At 39.0% G+C, this 22,315-nt stretch overlaps 1 protein-coding gene across 3 annotated transcripts in view; it reads right to left on the bottom strand.

Annotated features, from left to right (window-relative positions):
- The window catches only part of LOC124787601 (multiple inositol polyphosphate phosphatase 1), a 218,652-nt gene that overhangs the window by 85,062 nt on the left and 111,275 nt on the right, over positions 1 to 22,315 (bottom strand). For all 3 annotated transcript variants that reach the window (XM_047254362.1, XM_047254369.1, XM_047254355.1), the window contains exons 5-6: positions 3,853 to 3,978; positions 3,618 to 3,768 (exon numbers count right to left, since the gene is read on the bottom strand). In XM_047254362.1, the coding sequence (XP_047110318.1) occupies positions 3,618 to 3,768; positions 3,853 to 3,978 (277 nt within the window). The remainder of the gene's footprint in view (positions 1 to 3,617; positions 3,769 to 3,852; positions 3,979 to 22,315) is intronic.

Consider the following 22,315-nt stretch of genomic DNA (forward strand, 5'->3'; position numbering starts at 1 on the left):
CAATTTTGTTCCTGTTAGATATCTGATTTCTTTGACAGCAAAATTTAAATATAGGTAACTCTGAATCAATAAAGCAGGTGGTGTTATAATAAACAGCAACGTGATTTTTCATCCTGATATTGACCACGATTACAAAAGTTTATACTTACTTAGTTTTCCTATGAAACTTTAAACTATTTCCAAATTTTCTTATTGTTTAAAACAAGCTATTTTCTCTTATGCATCATAATTAAGTCATTATTAGACATTATCCTGCAGCAATACATGTCTACTGCATAACTGACTTGAAGTGAATGAATCATCTGGGCGGAGTATGTCAGAAGCAACACCAGCCTAGAGACACACAGAGCAGTGAACTTGCAAGACTGTGTAAGCTCCCCACAGTATCTCATTTGCCTGCTCCAAGCATTCATACTCATTTATGCCATGCCTGAGTGTGATGTGCTCGAGCGAGAGTTAGTGAGCAAAATGCTGAACTTCCACTCCAGTGCTTTGTGTGCCAATTTACTTGTATTTATTTTGAGAGTATTTAACCTTAATTTTTATCAATGGTGTAATAACATTATCATCACCTTGGTCTATTATTCGCAACTCATATTTTAAACACTGTGTTTTTGCAACTGGTTTTTGGTTTCAACAGCAATAAGTGAGGTCATCACCATCAACTGTCTTACTTAACAAAGAACACTTGATTTTTATTTCAATCAATTTGGGATGATGATCTTGTACACCAACGGATGTCTCCCACTTGAGATTACGAAAGTTATGTTGAAGTAAATCAGTGTTTTCCACTCAGTGAGATCTCAAACTTTATGCAAATTATCAAACCTTTAACAGCTATTATGTAATTATATGATACCAAATAACCATGACACATTACTAGCTTAAAATTTCAACACTGTAGGCAAATACACATTCTGTTACCTTCCTGGATTATCACAGATGGGTTTACATAAATCAGGTATTTCATTCATCAGAAGCCAACAATAAACCACACTATGAATTACAACTTTTAATTTCCACAACAGCAGCAGAGGAAAGCAAAGACTTTCTATGTGCCGAAAAAATCTTAATATGTGATAGAAGCGCTGGCAGGTCGATAGACACACAAGCAAACACAAACATACACACAAAATTCTAGCTTTCGCAACCAATGGTTGCCTCGTCAGGAAAGAGGGAAGGAGAAGGAAAGACAAAAGGATATGGGTTTTAAGGGAGAGGGTAAGGAGTCATTCCAATCCCGGGAGCGGAAAGACTTACCTTAGGGGGAAAAAAGGACAGGTATACACTCGCACACACACACATATCCATCCACACATACACAGACACAAGCAGACATTTGTAAAGGCAAAGAAAACTCTTTGCCTTTACAAATGTCTGCTTGTGTCTGTGTATGTGTGGATGGATATGTGTGTGTGTGCGAGTGTATACCTGTCCTTTTTTCCCCCTAAGGTAAGTCTTTCCGCTCCCGGGATTGGAATGACTCCTTACCCTCTCCCTTAAAACCCATATCCTTTTGTCTTTCCTTCTCCTTCCCTCTTTCCTGACGAGGCAACCATTGGTTGCGAAAGCTAGAATTTTGTGTGTATGTTTGTGTTTGCTTGTGTGTCTATCGACCTGCCAGCGCTTTTGTTTGGTAAGTTTCATCATCTTTCTTTTTAGATATATTTTTCCCACGTGGAATGTTTCCCTCTATTATATTAATATGTGATAGCATTGATTATGCCAATATTTTGTGAGACTCTTTCACTTCAGAACTTATTAAGGATACGCAAGCTATTGGTAAGATTTGCTGTGATATTCTCAGAGGAGGTAGCGATTCTTGAGAGCAGCTCTTACATAGTGCACTAAAATTATTGTATTTCACGATTCACCAATGCAACGTGGTGGATGATTTTGTGAATAGAAAGACATAGGTATTATAGAACCTTGAGAGAATAGCACTTAGGCCCGAGTCCTGCCAGTACCAGCATGAAACAAGCAGCATTCTTAATAATATGAAGTGTACTAAATACAGAGTGAAAAAAAATTCCCACAATCATAGCTGCACACAGAAGTCATAATGAACTGTAGTCACTTCAACTGTTAATGGCAATCATCTGTAGTCAGCAGCAAACTATGTTACATTATCTCACAAAAACATTGCAAAGCTCCCACAACTACACCACCAATACCAGATTCTACTAGCATCTGAGGTATATTTGCCTGGAACAACCAGAAAGTTATGTTTAAACGCAGAATGGAATGTGGGAATTGAAGAGACTAGAAACCCTTTGGCCTAGCTCTCCTTTGTTTTCCATTCTGCCAACCAGTTTACAACAAATAATCAACACTCTACATTTTGGTCACTGTATTACATAAGCAACTGAAGAAATTGTTCAAAGTACTTGTGCAACAGAATCAATTACTGGATACTGACCTGCTACGTGTGACATGTGTCACTGAGTTCTTTGGCTATTAATTTGCATCAGCAATAATTGTAGCATTGGATGTATAACTAGAGGGCATGTGAGGTCACAAGGACGGGGTTTTGAGGAGGAGAGTGACTTGCAATAGGAGAAGGATAAAGCACAGGGAACAGCAGACAAGTCAGTACACAACTCGTGACATGCCACAGTGGAAAAGTGTTGTGGACTCATGGAGGGTGTCAGTGAACCAACACTGAAAGCAGTGGGGCTCAGCACAGTGCTGTTTCGCGAGGATGAAACAAGCCATTTAGGCCTGTGACCTGAAAGTTTGGGTGTGCAGAGTGTGAGCTACTATTCCTAGATTAATAGTAACATTATCGGTTAGTATCACTCCTGGAGAATTTATCAGCTATTTTTCATAAAATTCGCACTGTTGTGCACTGAAAGACTCAGGTTGTGCGGAGTCTTGTGCAGGTTTGGCTAGAAATGTGGCACTCTTGGGGTATGCTCCTGAGTTGTGTCCTTGTGAGCAAATGTAAAACATTGTTGCCAAAATTAACAGGTATTGTACACCTGGGTTAATTGTACTGAGTAAAAAGTCCGTTAAACTGTCTGTTGTGGGGCTGTAGTGGTAACCCAGTGGTTGTTATTTCTGATATTTTTCAAATTTAATGTTTGGGGCCAACATATGCCAATGAATTATTTTAGCAAATGAAGTTTTGGATATGAGCTATTGACTGATGTGCGAGTGGATAAAGCCACATAGCTGAAATATTCTCTGTTATTACTAATCTTACAGCCGTCTATAATGTGTTCTGGCAGAGCTGTCATTTGTATTAAAGGCCTAGTACCTTTACTCCAGGACCCTTGTGTCCTAGCTACCCCTGCTCCAAAAGGTACCCCATTCTTTTTTTCTGTAGCAGGACAAAGTGGGGAGGGGTTGGTTTCAACACATACTCTGCTTTTCTTCACTTTATTGTTTTCCTCAAAATTCTACTACTGCTTTGGAAATCCCTTTGATTTGAAATAGTATTTTTTTCTCTTGTTGGAGCAGAGACAGATTGATATTTAACACTAAAATGTACTACATTAGCTGACAGAAAAATATTGTTACCGCCCCAATTCTTGGTTGCCGAGGGCAGAGGAAGAGGGCGCGTGGTCAAGGTGGGGGATTCTAATGAAAGAAATAAGAAATTACACATTACTTACCAACACCTATTGTCCCATTGAGGCCTAAACGCGTGGTTATCCTCTTCAATGCAGCAAGCATTTCAGGACCTCTTTCAAATTTCCTTTTCTGTAGAACTGTAGCTGGATTCTTATCAACTTGTGTACGCCAACGATCACACAATTTGTAAAACTATAACAAAAAAATAATACTTTTAACTATAGAAATATTGTCTTGTTATTTTTTTTTTTTTTATGAAAAGATTTGTGACTGTACCCTCAGCACTGGATCTTTAGCAAGTGGCTCTGGAAACCACACGTGCAGACTGCCACTCCGTCCAAACAGCCCTATAGTAAAATATCGAGCACTTTCACCAGTTCGCTGAGTTGCCGTATATTGAAACTGGAACAAAAAGAGAAACACTATAAACCATGAGTAAGACATGCAAATGGAAACACTTTTATTTGCTGGACTGTAAATTGATTTATTCAGTTTCATAATTTGCAGTAACACCAATATTTTTTGTCTTGGCGTATTTTGTTATTCACCAAAAGCTTGCTTGAACATTTGTATCTCTACTGCCTCAGTTTCAGTTGTCATCAAAAGATAACGACAAAATGCGAAAGTGAGGAGAGAAGCAAACTTTATTGATTTAGTGTCCATACTGCCAACATGTCCAATGCTATTGTTAGCAGTGTCACAATTACACTAAAGAGCTAAAGAAACTGGTAAACCTGCCTAATGACAGGTAGGGGCACTGCGAGCATGCAGAAGTGCTGCAACATGACATAGCATGGACTTGATTAATGTCTGAAGTAGTGCTGAAGGGTACTGACATCATGAATCATCCAGGGCTGTCCATAAATCCGAAAGAGTAAGAGTGGATGGAAATCTCTTCTGAACAGCATGTTGCAAGGCATCCCAGATATGCTCAATAATGTTCATGTCCTGCTGGAATTACCCGAGTCCGTCGGAATGTACAATGGATATGAATGGATGCAGGTGATCAGACAGGATGCTTACATACGAGTCACCTGTTAGAGTTGTATCTAGACGTATAAGGGGTCCTATATCACTCCAACTACACACACCCCACGCCATTACAGAGCCTTCACCAGCTTAAACAGTCCCTGCTGACATGGATTCATGAGATTGTCTCTGTACCCGTACACATCCATCCACTCTATACAATTTGAAACGAGACTTGTACAACCAGACAACATGTTTCCAGTCATCTCCAGCCCTTTATTGGCACTAGTGTGACTTAGTATACCATTTATGCCATTTGCTTCAAGGTAAAACGTAATACTCCCACTCCAATTTAACTAGCTCCAAATTACTACTGCAGCAATGTGGGTTTAGTATGACAGCTTCTTGGGGGGCAGGACTGCATTATATTACAAGAAGAAAGAAACATTTTTGTTGTTGTTGTTGTGGTCTTCAGTCCTGAGACTGGTTTGATGCAGCTCTCCATTCTACTCTATCTTGCGCAAGCTTCTTCATCTCCCAGTACCTACTGCAACCTATATCCTTCTGAATCTGCTTGGTGTATTCATCTCTTGGTCTCCCTCTACGGTTTTTACCCTCCACGCTGCCCTCCAATACTAAATTGGTGATCCCTTGATGCCTCAGAACATGTCCTACCAACCGATCCCTTCTTCTAGTCAAGTTGTGCCACAAATTTCTCTTCTCCCCAATACTATTCAACACCTCCTCATTAGTTATGTGATCTACCCATCTAATCTTCAGCATTCTTCTGTAGCACCACATTTCGAAAGCTTCTATTCTCTTCTTGTCTAAACTATTTATCGTCCATGTTTCACTTCCATACATGGCTACACTCCATACAAATACTTTCAGAAACGACTTCTTGACACTTAAATCTATACTCGATGTTAACAAATTTCTCTTCTTCAGAAACGCTTTCCTTCCCATTGCCAGTCTACATTTTATATCCTCTCTACTTCGACCATCATCAGTTATTTTGCTCCCCAAATAGAAAAATTCGTTTACTACTTTAAGTGTCTCATTTCCTAATCTAATACCCTCAGCATCACCCAACTTAATTCGACTACATTCCATTATCCTCGTTTTGCTTTTGTTGATGTTCATTTTATATCCTCCTTTCAAGACACTATCCATTCCGTTCAACTGCTCTTCCAAGTCCTTTGCTGTCTCTGACAGAATTACAATGTCATCGACAAACCTCAAAGTTTTTATTTCTTCTCCATGAATTTTAATACCTACTCTGAATTTTTCTTTTGTTTCCTTCACTGCTTGCTCAATATACAGATTGAATAACATCGGGGAGAGGCTACAACCCTGTCTCACTCCCTTCCCAAACTCTGCTTCCCTTTCATGCCCCTCAACTCTTATAACTGCCATTTGGTTTCTATACAAATTGTAAATAGCCTTTCGCTCCCTATATTTTACCCCTGCCACCTTCAGAATTAGAAAGAGAGTATTCCAGTCAACATTGTCAAAAGCTTTCTCTAAGTCTACAAATGCTAGAAACGTAGGTTTGCCTTTCCTTAATCTAGCTTCTAAGATAAGCCGTAGGGTCGTTATTGCCTCACGTGTTCCAATATTTCTACGGAATCCAAACTGATCTTCCCCAAGATCGGCTTCCACTAGTTTTTCCATTCGTCTTTAAAGAATTTGCGTTAGTATTTTGCAGCCATGGCTTATTAAACTAATAGTTCGGTAATTTTCACATCTGTCAACACCTGCTTTCTTTGGGATTGGAATTATTATATTCTTCTTGATGTCAGAGGGTATTTCGCCTGTCTCATACATCTTGCTCACCAGATGGTAGAGTTTCGTCAGGACTGGCTCGCCCAAGGCCGTCAGTAGTTCTAATGGAATGTTGTCTACTCCCGGGGCCTTGGTTCAACTCGGGTCTTTCAGTGATCTGTCAAACTCTTCACTCAGTATCATATCTCCCATTTCATCTTCATCTACATCCTCTTCCATTTCCATAATATTGTCCTCAAGTACATCGTCCTTATATAGACCCTCTATATACTCCTTCCACCTTTCTGCTTTCTCTTCTTTGCTTAGAACTGGGTTTCCATCTGAGCTCTTGATATTTATACAAGTGGTTCTCTTTTCTCCAAAGGTCTCTTTAATTTTCCTGTAGACAGTATCTATCTTTTTGTTATTATGAGCAAAAGTAGAAAATGAATTACAAAGAAGAGAACACAATTAAAGTGGCAACCACTGAACAAGAGCACAACTTACTGTACCTTTGCCACTGAACAGACTATTTTTTAGTTTTAAATATATTTTTTGACCAAGAATGTCTATCAGCAGATGCATAATTATTTTCTGGAAAAATTTTTATTTCCTGGAAAAATTTTTATTTTATGGAAAAATACACTGACGGAGAAAATTAAGAAAAGCCAGAGTCAATAATGAAGGGAAGAAGCAATGGCCAACAAGGAAGACACGAGAGAATTCTAGTCAGTAATAAAAGAAGCATCAAGCTGGTCACAGATTTAGTGGCATTAATGAATATATATATATATATAGCTTTCTGACATTAGGCAGATTTAGGAAAGGCATTTCAGCTAATAATGATAGCTGTCCTATTAAAGACATTGTTGATAGTGAGCGTGGTATGCTACGGCTGACATTTCTGAAATACTGCTACACTAATTTTAATTTCAGGAAAAAATAATTTATTTCCTTGCTTTACAACAATAAATAGTGAACTCAATTATTTATTGTTAAATTCAATAAGACTTTGCAAATATGGATTTGGCTGAGCATGCTCTGGCGTCGATAGGTCACACAAACCACATAAAGCATGATCTTTGAACGCTAACTGCTCTGATGAGCCACCATGTTACTGTTCCAGTCAGCCATTGTACCTTGTACAGAGTACACACATATCTTTCTTTGTGCTGAAATATATGCATCTATAGACATTTATGGGAACAGTTTTTTGCGTATACAGTTATCCGTATTCCCATTTCCCATAATGCTAATAAGATAATAGAAAAGTTAAATAATCTGATCCTGTATATGGTTACTATTCTCACATAACAAAAAAATTATCAATACAAATAGTTAAGCATGGACATATCACACAAAAAACTGTTAATCTACATCTATGTGAGAACTGCAATTCACAATTAAGTGCCCAGCAGAGGGTCTGTCGAGCCACCTTCAAGGTATTTCTCCACCATTTCACTCTCAAACAGTGCATGGGAAAAACAAAACACTTAAACTTTCCCATGTAACACTGATTTCTCTTACTTTATTTGATGATAATTTCTCTCTATGTAGATGGGCGGCAACAAAATAGGTTTGCATTCGGAGGAGAAAGTTGGTGATTGAAATTTCATGAGAAGAGCAAGCTGCAATGCAAAATGCCTTTGTTTTAAAGACTGACACTCCAATTTTCTTATCATATCCATGGCATTCTGTCCCCTAATTCACAATAATGCAAAATGAACTTTTTAAATGTCCTCTGCCAATTCTATCTGATGCAGATCCCACACCGCACAGCAATACTCTAGAAGAGGACGGACAAGTGTAATGTATGCAGTCATTTCAGTCAGCCAGTTGCATTTCCTAACTGTTCCGCCAAGAAATCACAGTCTTTTGTTCACCTTCCCCACAACATTATCTATGTGATCATTCCATGTTAAGTTATTTGTAACTGTAATCCCGAATTATTTAGTTGAATTCATAGTCTTTTGATTTGTGTGATTTATCATGCAAGCAAAATCCTGTGGAGTCATTTTAGTACTGGTGTGGACAACCTCTAGCTTCACATTATTTAGTGTCAAATTGTCACTTTTCACACCGTACAGATAGCTTGTCCAAATCATTTTCCAACTGGTTTTGACCATCTGGTGGCTTTACAGGAACATAAATGACAGTATCATCAGCAAACAATCTAGAAGGCCTGCTCAGACTGTCTCCTGAATTGTTTACATACAGATCAGGAACAGCAGAGGATCTGTATCACTTCCTTGGAAAACACCAGATATTACTTCTGTTTCACTCAATAACATTCTGTCAATTACTACAAACTGTGACCTTTCTGACAGAAAACCACAAATCCCGTCCCACAGATGAGATGATACTCTGTTGCATTTTCTAACAGTTCTGCCAATAAATCGCAGTCTTTTGTTCACTTTCCCCACAACAACATCTATGTGATTGTTCCTTGTTAAGTTGTTTGTAACTGTAATCCCTAATTATTTAGTCAAATTCATTGCCTTTCAATTTGTGTGATTTATCATGTCAACAAAATCCAGTGGATTCCTTTTAGTGCTGATGTGATATTCTGTGGGCAAGCAATTTGATTAGAGGCTGTTTGTGAGGAATGGTGTTAAAATCCTTCTGGAAATCTAAGAATATTGAATCAATTTGACATCTCACATCAATAGGACTCATTACTTCATGAGAATAAAGAGCTAGATGTGTTTCACAAGATTTATATTTTCTGAATCTGTGTTTGCTATTTGTCAATAAATTGTTTCCTTCGAAATAATTCATAATGTTCGAACACAGTGTACATTCCAAAGCCTACTGCCAATTGCCATTAGTGATACAGGTGTGTAATTCAGCAGTTTATTCCTATTTCCTTTCATGGGTACTGGTGATCTGTGCAACTTTCAATCCTTAGGTATGGATCTTTCAAAGCGTGGACAGTCATACATGATTGGTAAGTATGGAGCTAATGTATCAGCATATTCTGAAAGGAACCATACTGGTAAACAATATGGTACAGAGATCTTGCCTTTAGTAAATGATTTAAGCTGCTTTGCTACACTGAGTTTCTTATGTTGGCAGTTGCCCCTGATTCGAATTCTAGAATATTTACATCACATACAACCAGAATCTCTCTGTATTTTCTGGCCTATTTCAAGACAGAGTTTCGTTGTGGAAACTATTAAAAGCATCTTGCACTGAAGTTAGCATTAAATTTCAAGCTTATGTAAAACTTTGCCAATCTATGCTTTCATAATCAGATTGGAAGGAGTAGAGACTGTCTCTTAGGAAAGCATCAAGTGAATTTTTACATATATATTTTGTGTTTATTTTTGGTGGATTTTGATGCTACGACATTGAGTCTTGCTACAACCACCTCATGGTCACTAATCCCTGTATCCATCATGATGCTAACTATTTGTTCATGATTATTTGCTGCTTGGAGGTCAAGTATGTTCTTGCAACCATATGCGCTTCAAGTGGTCCCGTGAACTAATTATTCCATATAATTTTTTAAGAAAGCATTCAATATCATTCCAGATTACATTTTATGCCTACCACCAACTTTAAACATATATATTTTACCAAAATACTGAGGATAGATTGAAGTTGCCTCTAACTGTAATTGTTTAAGTGAGATACCTGTTTGAAATGAGACTCTAATTTATTCCTGATGTCAAGTATAACCTCTAGCCATATTAATTCACAACAAATATCTACTTCAATTTCACTGCACAGTAAACTGCTTCTGATGGCAATAAACACTCTGCCACCAACAGTATTTAATCTCTCCTTTCGGAGGCGAACACGGTTAGTTTCGGTAGTTTCTAAAAGGCCCTCTAACTTCTAAAGCTGGCCAGTGCCCTCCACATAGGGCCCGTTAGCTTTGTAGCCACTTCCTGTTAGTGGTGGTCCACTGAACTATTAAGCGGAACATAAAAACCCACCATCCTACAGAGCAAGTCAAGGAATCTGCAGCCTACATGGTTGCAGAACTGTATGAAACTCTTATTCAAACCCTCCAGCTGGCTCTGTAGCAAAGGTCTGAAGTCGGTCCTGTTGACGACGCTACAAATGGTGAGCTCTGCCATCATCTTGCAAAGCAAGACTGGTGTTTATACGAGAATTTCTGTGGAAATTCTAGAACCACTCAGCCTTCTACTGTCTCAAACACACAATATTCTAGATACAAGTGTCGGATGGTAAAATCCTACCTACTGCACATCACGTTTGTGCGTGTAGGTTTAAAATTAGTCGCGGGAAGAAAGTAGGCACGATGGACGAATGGCACCGACAAGTACTTGTCAGGCAATCCATAGATGTTTCAGAAGAAGAACCATGGAGTTTTCGTGCACCTCTGTGCCTATTGTGTCACTGACTGTTGTTTTGAAAGAAGAACAGTTGAAAAAGTAATCTTGAAAACACTTAATCCAGCCTTGGTAAAGGCAAGACCTTTTTTCTGATTAATGTGAAAAGTCATGGTTATTAAACCAACTCTTTTATAAACGTAATTAAATTTGTTTCTGACATTGGACGGAGTGAGTAACTTAGTGGAAGTCATACATGTATGTGAAAAGCAAGAATTTTATTCTGTAAGGAGTTCAAATATACCGTTGGTTAACAAAAAGTAAAGTCCGTGTATCTACTTATTTCACAAGTAGAGAAAGAGGCTTAAATATTCCCATACCTAGCATCATTCTACAGAGACAAAGTCAAGAGAGTTTCCTAGCAGTCAGCTAGCCAGCAAAGAAGATTGGCAGTGAATCTCATGTAAGTCACTTTGTATAAAAGAAGTGGGAAGTTTGTACATTGACTTCTTGCTTTAAATCGCCGTAAAAAATGTTAGAACATGGCGACCTGCGTGAAAGGACACGAGAAAATGGGAATTTTAAGTCAAAAACTAGAGAAGAAGTTGTTGCGTGTTGCCCTAGCAACAAAACATACCACAAAAAGGGACTTACTCTGGAACATTGGAATATTTTCAAGTATCCAATGAAGTAAAATTTGAATGAAAAATGGTGAACACATGGAAAATTCAGAGCTATAAAACAGGAAAGAAGATTTTGACGCATTTGTCTAAGAAGAAATATGCGTAGAACACTTCAACCAAGAAGAGCTAGTGCGGGAAGTATACGGCTCTCACACACCTCGTGGGGATGCAGATGTGGAAACCAACCTACATCCAACACTCACCTACGCAACGAGACTACTACGCCAGGTGAGCGTGAAACAAAACTTCATTACTTTAGTGCGAAGTGATACATACTGTTGAGTGAACTTTTATTGTGTAATTATAGTATTTAAAGTTAGTTTTAAATGCTTACTAGGGCTAAAGCATATACAACAAATTGAGGATTGAGGACACTCAAGAAACAGCTATGGCTATGAGAGTTAGCAAAGAAACACGTGACTGGGCTGAGTTGGTAAATTTAATCAAAGCTCAGAGTGCGTCTCTAAGTTTGATAAATTCTCAAATACCCAGAGTGAAGCTTTAAATGCTCAGAGTCTTAAGTTAACCTCATTAGATTTAAACCCAGAGTGAAGTTTTGAATGCTCAGAGGGAAACTCTAAATGCCAAGAGTGGAACTCTAAATAATCAAGCGACAAATCTATATTTGCTAAATGCCAAAGTCGACTCACAAAGCAAAGAAATTAGTAATCTATATGAAGGCATGGGTGCTCTTAAGACTGAGTTTGATGCCTTAAATAGTAGAGTAGAGAATTTAAAAATTTATTTAAAGAATGAATTGACTAATTCTTGACCATTCATGTTAATCAAATGTTTACTGACCTCAGTCAGAAACAGAACGACAATTTCCAAGATTTATCAAAAAGGTTAGAATTTAACAGTGAGGTCAGATGTAATAATGTGGAATCCAAAATTAATGAAAAGTTAGGATCTTTTGAAAATGTGTGCAATGTTAAGTTTAATGCTGTAAAGCAGGGATTGAATATTTTGAAAGAGAGTGTAGATAAGAATAATGAATTAATACCGATTATTCGATCACAAATTAGAGGTGTCAGTACACGGGTAGATAATGAAGAAAGAAATTTCAAAGTGAAAATAATGAACTCTGATATCATAAATGTAAGTAGTTTGGAGGACCAATTTGAAGAAATTATAGATTGAAAGGTTACCGAAATAATAACCTCCGGAAACGTATCACCTGTTCTGTCTTCTGAACTAGTGATACCAACAAAGGTATAGACAACTTGTGGAGAGAATTCAAGCTTATCCAGGATAAAGTAGAAAAAAGGGTAACATCACCTAACGTGGTGTTAACTAGTGAAGCTGTGACTGTTTACAATTGGGGGGGGGGGGGGGGGGGCGGCTAATTTAGAGTTATCTAGACAATTCCCTAAATTTAATCCAGAGACCCAGTTCTTAAAAATGTTTCACCAAGCATTAACAAAAAATTGGAAAGATTCTAAGAAAATTGAATTTGCAGTGGAGTACCTTCTAGGGGAAGCCTCAGAATGGGGAACAGTAAATAATGAGAATTTTTCCTCTTGGGAGGACTTTCAAGAGAAATTTAAAGAGAAATGCTGGTCTGCCAGTGCCCAAGAAAAGTTAATATCAGATCCATGGGACCCAGTCGGAGTCATCTGTCCCCCAGGGACGTTAACATTCTGAGTTAACGAGTGGACTGGCGACTGTCGAATCCCAAGTTGTTTTCGGTGTTTCTTCCAAAATAGTCTTCCTACACCGAATTCCTTTGAAATCTTAAACTATTCTGTCAGCTATCCTTTAAAATCAAGAACTAGTCCTATTGCTTAGAAAACTGAATATGCCTATAAAATAGAGAACAACTTAAGAAAATCACCGAAAAGAAGTGATATCTAGACAAAATAAACTGACTAGATTATTATATTTATGGAAACTATACTAAGATGTGACTAGCCAAACAATTGTTATGCTGTAGTGTATAGATTTTCTACTTTGTATAAAGTATTTTATACCTTTTATGAGATGTGATATAGATGGGAGGGTTTGTATAAAATTTTGAAAGGGGTGGGTATTGTAGATAAGAGCATGATTTACATGAACAGGTAAATCATGTCTAACATAAAACACACAGCACACCTTTCAAACAACCCTCACAAAGAGGTGTTCCTGATTCTTCATCATTTGCCCTTTCCTTAGGGTTGCTAGGATTTCCTTTGGGGACCTTGACGATGAATGTGGGACAAGACCATTCTGTAGGAGGCGATTTAACACCAAACCACCTCCAACGTCTCACTCAAGTACCTGAGAGGTAGGGATCCTGGGGAAAGGGGGTGGGAAGGGTTTCCTGTCTTTGGGGCTATCTTCTTTCTCTTCTTCGATCCTAGCATACACATCTATTTTTTCCTTTCTTACTTCTCATTTGAGGACCTGTCTATTTTTTCCCTCTTTTCATATTCATAAACTTCTATCGCTGAAGTCCTTATTTCCATGGTTTCGCTATGAACACACATCCACATATACACAAGTATACATTTAGACACAAACATACAATTACAGACTAGGAAGCCAAAACGACGTGAGAACTGCCGAGTGTCATAGGGGAAAATGTGGGTACATCTAGAAATATGCCCACATATATAGGAAGCTACGATGGTTCTACATCGAATATACATATCAACTAAGAAAGAGGCATGTGAAAAGAGAGAAAACGAAAGCAGGAGAGAACGTTAATCATGATGATCAATAAGAAATGTCAGTATAATAAATACTCTAATGAACTGAAGGATAGTGGGACATGAATAGTATATGTTGACATAGTATATATTGAAAGTATAGAAGTTGATAAGCAGAGGAGGACTCTGGGGAGTAAATGATGTATTAAAGAATGAATGTGAACCTTAAGATAGATTTATATCCTTACCAGAAAATACTTAATTATGTTATACATAGAAATGTATACTAGGGTAATGAACCATAAGGCCTACTCGGAAGGGATAAGGGGGGCGTACCCAGCTTTCACTGAGTATAAAGGGCAGGTGTACCTACGTGGAGATAGGACGACCTGTGGCCTAAAAAATAGGGATGTTTTATAAGGGGTGTACCTACCAGAATGGAAAGAGGAAGTGCTCTCACAAAGTCAACCCACAAGCAAGGAATAGGTGCTGATCATAGGAGAAGGGGACAGTATCGTGACAAAAGTCACAAATTTTATAGGAATTATTCTGGAAAGTATAAATTCTATGAATGACTAGCATTATTATGTTTTGTAGATGAGTGTCAAAAAAACACTTTTATTTTGCCCAGAGTTCCTCCAAGCTACAACTAATGAAAATAGTACATACTAGGACAGTACTAAAAAATAAGAATAGAAAATAGATTACTAATGTGTCAAAACACCTGAAGTTTTCGATTGAAAAAGAAAATAAAGAAAAGAGAAAAGTCCTCACAATTCCTAAATATTAGAAAAGCTGACTAAAACCACGAGTAAATGCTCATATCTTAATGTCAAAGTAAAATAAGAATGAATAGTGAAACAGAAAGTGGTTATTGATAGAAAAGAAATGTATACTGTTGAAATATAAAATATTATTATGTGTGATATTAGTTGCATAATGATTATGAATAAAATATCGCATGTTCGATCTGGGGGGGGGGCAGGGAGGGAGGGGGGGGGGGATATGTAGTGATTCGAGAATTTCTGTGTAAATTATAGAACCACTCAGCCTTCTACCATCTCGAACAACGGTATTCTAGATATGAGAGTGGGATAGTAAAATCCTACCTACATGTTTGTGTGTGTAGGTTTAAAATCAGTCGTGGGAAGAAAGAAGACGCGGTGGTCGAATGGCACCGACAAGTACTTGTCGGGCAACCCATAAATGTTTTACAGGAAGAACCATGGAGTTTTTATGCAGCTCTGTGCCTATTGTATAATTGACTATTGTTATGTGAAAGAAGAACAATTGAAAAAGTAAGCTTGAAAACTCTTAATCCGGCACAGATAGAGTCAAGACCTTTTCTATGATTCATGTGAAGTAGAATCATGGTTATTAAGCCAACTCTTTTATATGTAATTAAATTTGTTTCTGGCGTTGGATGGAGCGAGTGACTTACTGGAAGCCATATATCTGTGTGAGAAGTAAGAATTTTATTCTGTATTGAGTTCAAATATACCATTGGTTAACAAAAAGTAAAGTTTACACACCTACTTATTTCACAAGTAGAGAGAGAAGTTTAAATATTCCCGTACCTAGCATCATTTCTACGGAGACAAAGTCAAGAGAGTTTTCCAGCAGCCAGCTAGTCAGCAAAGAAGATCGGCTTCGAATCTCAAGTAAGTCATTTCGTATAAAAGTGGGAAGTTTGTACGTCTACTTTCACTTTAACTCACCGTCAAAAACATTAGACTGGCAGTCTTTTGCACTTCAGATAGTCACCAAAACCAGAGAGATACTCTTCCTATTGAAAGCAACACACATTGGTAGTACTGACATGAGCCACCACCTGCAGCTGGCTGAACCCTATGCTTTTCTTGGCATCTGGAAGCACCCATTCCACATCTGGAATGACAACTCCCGATATGCACACATGGAGTGTACAATGGACTCGTTCCCCTCTTTGGCAGCCACGGCCCCATTACGCGCCTAACATTGGGAGCTCCCAACAACCATAAACCTGAAGTAGGGCAAGCACCTCCATCTGTCTCAGACACAGACAGCAGTTGAAACCTGTTTGTCAGATGAACTGGGGAAAACCTTCGATCAGCTCCCCCCAGAAAGTCTTTCGCTGCCTGCCACACCTTGAAGCAACCTCTCACTCAACCACTCATAAGGGGTCAACTTCAATGTTTGCAGTACCCAGTCGGCTACAGTAGCAGACCGATCACGGGACACGTGATGTGACAGACATCCCTTGGGTCCCCATGTCCAGACTCCATGGTGATGCTCATTGGCAACAGCCTCAAATTGTGTGACTGAAGCCAGAACCACCTGGAGCTGTGAGCAAAAGGTCACCAACTGAGATCACGTTTGAAGACAGAAATCACAGTTTCTAGCCATACTAAAGACACTGAAAATATACACTAGACAGTTACTCAGGGTGTATATGTGGACAAGGAAAAAAAAATTCCCGGATTTCCCGGTTAAGATTACACTTTCTCTTGGGTGAAAACATTCTCTTTCCTGTTAACTGACAGCATATTTTCTCTCGGAACTGTATAACTTATCAGTCCTTTGAATGATTATGGTTTTATACACTGGCGTGGAATTTCCGGCACTTTAGAAAACTAAACACAGGGAAAAAAAACACGTTTTGGGGAAGATCGTTGATGTGCAGCAACATGTACGCTTCATATTCTCGTATTACGAAAGTATAAATTCGAATTCCACCAAACACCGCATGTTACTTTCCAAAGCATTGAAATAGAGTTTGCGATGCGCTTTTGTCAGTCAGTCATAGCTCATCTCATGTGATCTCGCCAGCCGATGACAAAGGATATTCAGAGCTTAGGACACATGATGTAGTCAGCCAATAGCAACATCACTGTTAAGTAGCGCGAACACACAAACAGAAAAAGTTAATGGTTTAAATTAATATACATAGTGTTGCTACACGAAATGCAAACCTTTCACATATAATATTGGTCTATAAGATTAGTACATTACAAGAGAAGCTAAGCTTCCACATATAATGTTGGTCTTTTATGCGCATATTGCAATTTAAGATGTATCACACAAATGTGCCAGTAAAACTTTTAATAACGATATAAATGTCTGATCTTCTGGTCTTGAAATTCATCTAAATGGCTCGTCATCGAAGAGTTGATTTTTAAATGAGAGTCAAACGATCTGTGATTTAAGAAATTCATCATACATTCTCACACACAGTTCAACTTGAGTAAAAGAAAATTTTATTTGATGGTAACGCTTTCCAAACCATTCAGAATATTTTCCCACAACCTGTTAGAAATAGGTTCGTTTCTGCAGTTGCCAGAGAGCACCAGATGACAGGCGCCACTGCACTTGCACAGCTACGATGTCGTAGGGAGTCCGTATGTTCATACGTGTAAAACATTAAAAGATCTTACGTTATGTCATAAAAGAAACAAGACATCAGAGGATAACCCAAGAACATCGGATTTTCGTGACCCATACTAAAATGTGCACATTTAAAGTGCACATTCGTATGTTCAGACTCCCAGTGAAGTAGGCCACAACCTGATATTAAGCTCTGATATTAAGCTTTTCAATGTGGTTTTCAGCATGTAAATTTTCTTGGAGTAGCAGTACTGTGTTATCTCATGTTTGGTTCTTTATTATGGCATAATTCCATACCTGCTAGTTATGGCATAATGCCATACGTGCTACAGGTTGAAAATGTGCACTTGAAATGCAGCGAACAGTGATGGAATTAAACACTTTGTTTCAAAAATATTGTCTGCCTCAGCGGAAAAGATTAATAAAAGAAAATTTCTTTAGCAAACTGACAAAAATAACTTCATTGTTCTGCAAGGCAATTAAAGCCTAACTGTCAGAAAGGTGGAAGTAAAATAAAATCTGCAACTAAAGGTGGAAGTAAAATAAATCTGCAACTAATAACAGATTTTAGCCTTCCATAATTATGTGACTGTATTTTAATTCACTTGATAGTTCCAGGCCACAGAAATATGTTTTGTTTTCATTTGACGTGAGAGCAGTAAACGAAGAGGAAACAGCAACATCACTAGATGTAAACACGGGTCACGTGGCGACTACTCACTTCCCCACTGTAACTCAGACTGCTCCTGCACATCAGCCCCCAATCTACGATATTTCCGAACCGGGGGAATACCCCACCACTCACCTCGAGCGCTTGAGACAGGACATCAAAAATTTTAAAAAAATCGAGTTTTCAAAAATACGTTCATTTTTGTAGTGCACATCTTTCTGAAGAGTCTGATGCATAAAACATATGTGTTGAGGATATGTAAGGCATGTTATTTCGTCGTAAGTGTGCCAAAGTGCAGTGCCATACCTCTTCACACAGCATTCTCCTATCGCACATCACTGTACTTCGCTCTGTGGAACTGAAAAGTGTATGTTTTGTAATGGATGTCATCAAATCATATTCAGGACAGTGGAAATTAAAATGTCCTGTGGTGCCGCTCCTGCTTACAGTCAGTCGGTTTGATACCCTGTCCCCCCCCCCCCCCCCCCCCTTTTTGTTTTTTTTTTTTAAATAAAAAAAAGTAAAGAAAAAGAACTCTTCAGAAAATTTTCACTCTTTATTCTGTATCAGCTAACAACTTGCTGCTTTGTGTGACATAAAATTAAATATAGGATACATAAACCCAGTAAAGGCATGAGACAAGCAAGACAGTACACATTTCTTCAATGCTGAGCTCCTAGAATTTTTTTCTCTCTAATCTTGCTACTCCTTTACATGGCGTGCTTTCCTTTCTGTGAAAGAATATATTACCTCTACATCTACATACATACTCCGCAATCCACCATGCGGTGCGTGGCGGAGGGTACCTTCATACCACAACTTGCATCTTCTCTCCCTGTTCCACTCCCAAACAGAACGAGGGAAAAAATGACTGCCTATACGCCTCTGTACGAGCCCTAATCTCTCTTATCTTATCTTTGTGGTCTTTCCACGAAATGTAAGTTGGCGGCAGTAAAATTGTACTGCAGTCAGCCTCAAATGCTAGTTCTCTAAGTTTCCTCAGTAGCGATTCACGAAAAGAACGCCTCCTTTCCTCTAGAGACTCCCACCCGAGTTCCTGAAGCATTTCCGTAACACTCGCACGATGATCAAACCTACCAGTAACAAATCTAGCAGCCCGCCTCTGAATTGCTTCTAGGTTCTCCCTCAATCCGACCTGATAGGGATCCCAAACGCTCGAGCAGTACTCAAGAATAGGTCGTATTAGTGTTTTATAAGTGGTCTCCGTTACAGACGAACCACATTTTCCCAAAATTCTACCAATGAACCGAAGATGACTATCCGCCTTCCCCACAACTGCCATTACATGCTTGTCCCACTTCATATCGCTCTGCAATGTTACGCTCAAATATTTAATCGACGTGACTGTGTCAAGCGCTTCACTACTAATGGAGTATTCAAACAGTACAGGATTCTTTTTCTTATTCATTCCTATTCCTATTCATTACATTTATATTTAGGGTAAGCTGCCATTGTTTACACAATCACAAATCCTGTCCAAGTCATCTTGTATCCTCCTACAGTCACTCAACGACGACACCTTCCCGTACACCATAGCATCATCAGCAAACAGCCGCACATTGCTATCCACCCTATCCAAAAGATCATTTATGTAGATAGAAAACAACAGTGGACCTACCACACTTCCCTGGGGCACTCCAGATGATACCCTCACCTCCGATGAACACTCACCATCGAGGACAACGTACTGGGTTCTCTTACTTAAGAAGTCTTTGATCCACTCACATACTTGGGAACCAATCCCATATGCTCGTACCTTAGTTAGGAGTCTGCAGTGGGGGCACCGAGTCAAACGCTTTCCGGAAGTCAAGGAATATGGCATCCGTCTGATACCCTTCATCCATGGTTCACAAGATATCATGTGAAAAAAGGGTGAGTTGCGTTTCACAGGAGCGATGCTTTCTAAAGCCGTGCTGATGCACGTACAGCAACTCCTCTATCTCAAGGAAATTCATTATATTTGAACTGAGAATATGTTCGAGAATCCTGCAACAAACCAATGTTAAGGATATTGGTCTGCAATTTGAGGATCCATCCTTCTACCCTTCTTATATATAGGCATCACCTGTGCTTTTTTCCAGTCGCTCGGGACTTTACGTTGGGCAAGAGATTCGCGATAAATGCAAGCTAAGTAAGGAGCCAATGCAGTAGAGTACTCTCTGAAAAAACCGAATTGGAATCCATCAGGACCTGGCGATTTATTTATTTTTGACCCATTCAGCTGCTTCACAACCCCAGGGATGGTCTATCACTATGTCCTCCATACGGGAATCTGTACGAGACTCAAACGGCGGTATGTTTGTATGATCCTCCAGTGTGAAAGATTTCTCAAATGCTAAATTTAAAATTTCAGGTTTCGTTTTGCTGTCTTCCGTCGCCAGGCCAGACTCAACAGTGAGTGACTGGATGGAAGCCTTCGACCTGCTTACCGATTTTACGTAAGACCAGAATTTCCTTGGGTTTTCAGCAAGATCTTTTGCTAAGGTATGATGGTGGTAATGGTTGAATGCTTCATGCATCGCTCTTTTTACAGCAGCACGAATGTCTACTAACTTTTGCCTGTCCTCATTCTTCAGATCTTTCTTGTACCGCAAGTGCAACTGCCTTTGCTTCCTGAGCATTCTCCGAATTGCGCTGTTAAACCACGTTGGGTCTTTTCCGTCCGTAACCCACTTTTTCGGCACATACTTATCCAATGTGTGATTTACAATGTGTTTAAAATTTGCCCATAATTCTTCCATGTCCATTGTACCAGAAGTAAATGAAGTCGATTCATTTACTAAGTGGGATGCTAACAACTGCTTATCTGCTCTTTCTAGTAAGAATACTCTCCTAGCCTTCTTGACCAACTTTTTAACTTTCGTAAACCATAGTCGTAATGACAACATCATGATCACTAATCCCTGTCTCAACACTGATACCATCGATGAGGCCTGGTCTGTTCGTGACTACCAGATTTAAAATATTTCCATTATGCGTTGGCTGTCAATTTAGCTGCTCAAGACAGTTTTCGGATAATGTGTTCAAAAGTAATTCACACAACGGCTTGTCTGTACCACCTGTAATGAATCCATAGACATCCCAGTCTATACTAGGTAGGTTGAAGTCGCCTCCAACTAATATAGCAGGAGCCAGGTACTTCTGCGATACAGTGTGTAGACTCCCTTTGAATGATTCTAGAACTGTCATGGTGTAACCTGGTGGCCGGTAATAACACCCAACAATTAACTTTATTTCTCCTGACTGATGACTTGAGATGTTAAGTCCCATAATGCTCAGAGCCATTTGAACCATTTTATTTCTCCTAGCCCTATTAAACGTGTCCAGATAACTTCACAATCACATTCTACTTCGACCTCAGCAGACACAATATTTTTATCAAGTGCAATGAAGACACCACCTCCTACGGTGTCTAATCTGTCTTTTCGATACACGTTCCAACCCTCACTAAATATTTCAGAACTTCCTATCTCAGGGTTCAGCCAGGTCTCAGTCCCGAGAATAATTTGCGCACCACACGCTTCCTGGAGGACAGTAAATTCAGGAACTTTATTCCGAACACTCTGAAAATTTACTGCTAATGTCTTGATAGCTGAAGTGTCTTAACACTGAGCGCGTCCTGAATTCCCTGCCTGCACGTCGACTGGTGAGTGTTCATCAGGACACCTCGCACTACTGCCTAGCCTAAAAAAAACCCAGGTGCGCGCCACAAGTACTCTGCTACCCGAGTAGCCGCTTCCTTTGTGTAGTGCACCCCTGACCTATCTAGGGGTGTCCTACAATTCCCCCACCCAATAGCACAAGTCTAGAAATCTGCAGCCAAGACCGTCACAGAGTCGACGAAGCCTCTGGTTGAGACCCTCATCAAAGTTCGTCAAACGTTTTGCTACGTGAAAAATCGAAATGTTGTCTAATACTGAAAAAGCTGTTAATACAAATAGGACCCAAGACTGGTGCGGTTTCCCGATCTGATTACGTCTATTTTGTCACTGTCTGCTAGATAAAACAAAATAGACCTTTCTAATACTGCAACAATTCTAACACACACCAAATAAACGAGACTGTTTTGGCACAAACGGTCTTTTTTGTAATGACATAATATAATTCACAAAGTACCAATATCAAATGCCTATTAGGCCTACTACAAACAAAAAGTTTTACGTTAGGAAACAGTTTCACACTTCATTCACACACTCCATTTTCTCAAGCACGAGATCGAAACTTGGAATCATCATATTGTTCGATAATTTGTATGATTCCCTGTTTCTTCTCCTACCTCGTTCTCACAAACAGTTTAGTTATCACTAATTCTGTAACTATTCCTGACAATGTCAAAGC

The sequence above is a fragment of the Schistocerca piceifrons genome, chromosome 1 (assembly GCF_021461385.2).
Source record: "Schistocerca piceifrons isolate TAMUIC-IGC-003096 chromosome 1, iqSchPice1.1, whole genome shotgun sequence".
Taxonomy (NCBI): Eukaryota; Metazoa; Arthropoda; class Insecta; order Orthoptera; family Acrididae; genus Schistocerca; species Schistocerca piceifrons.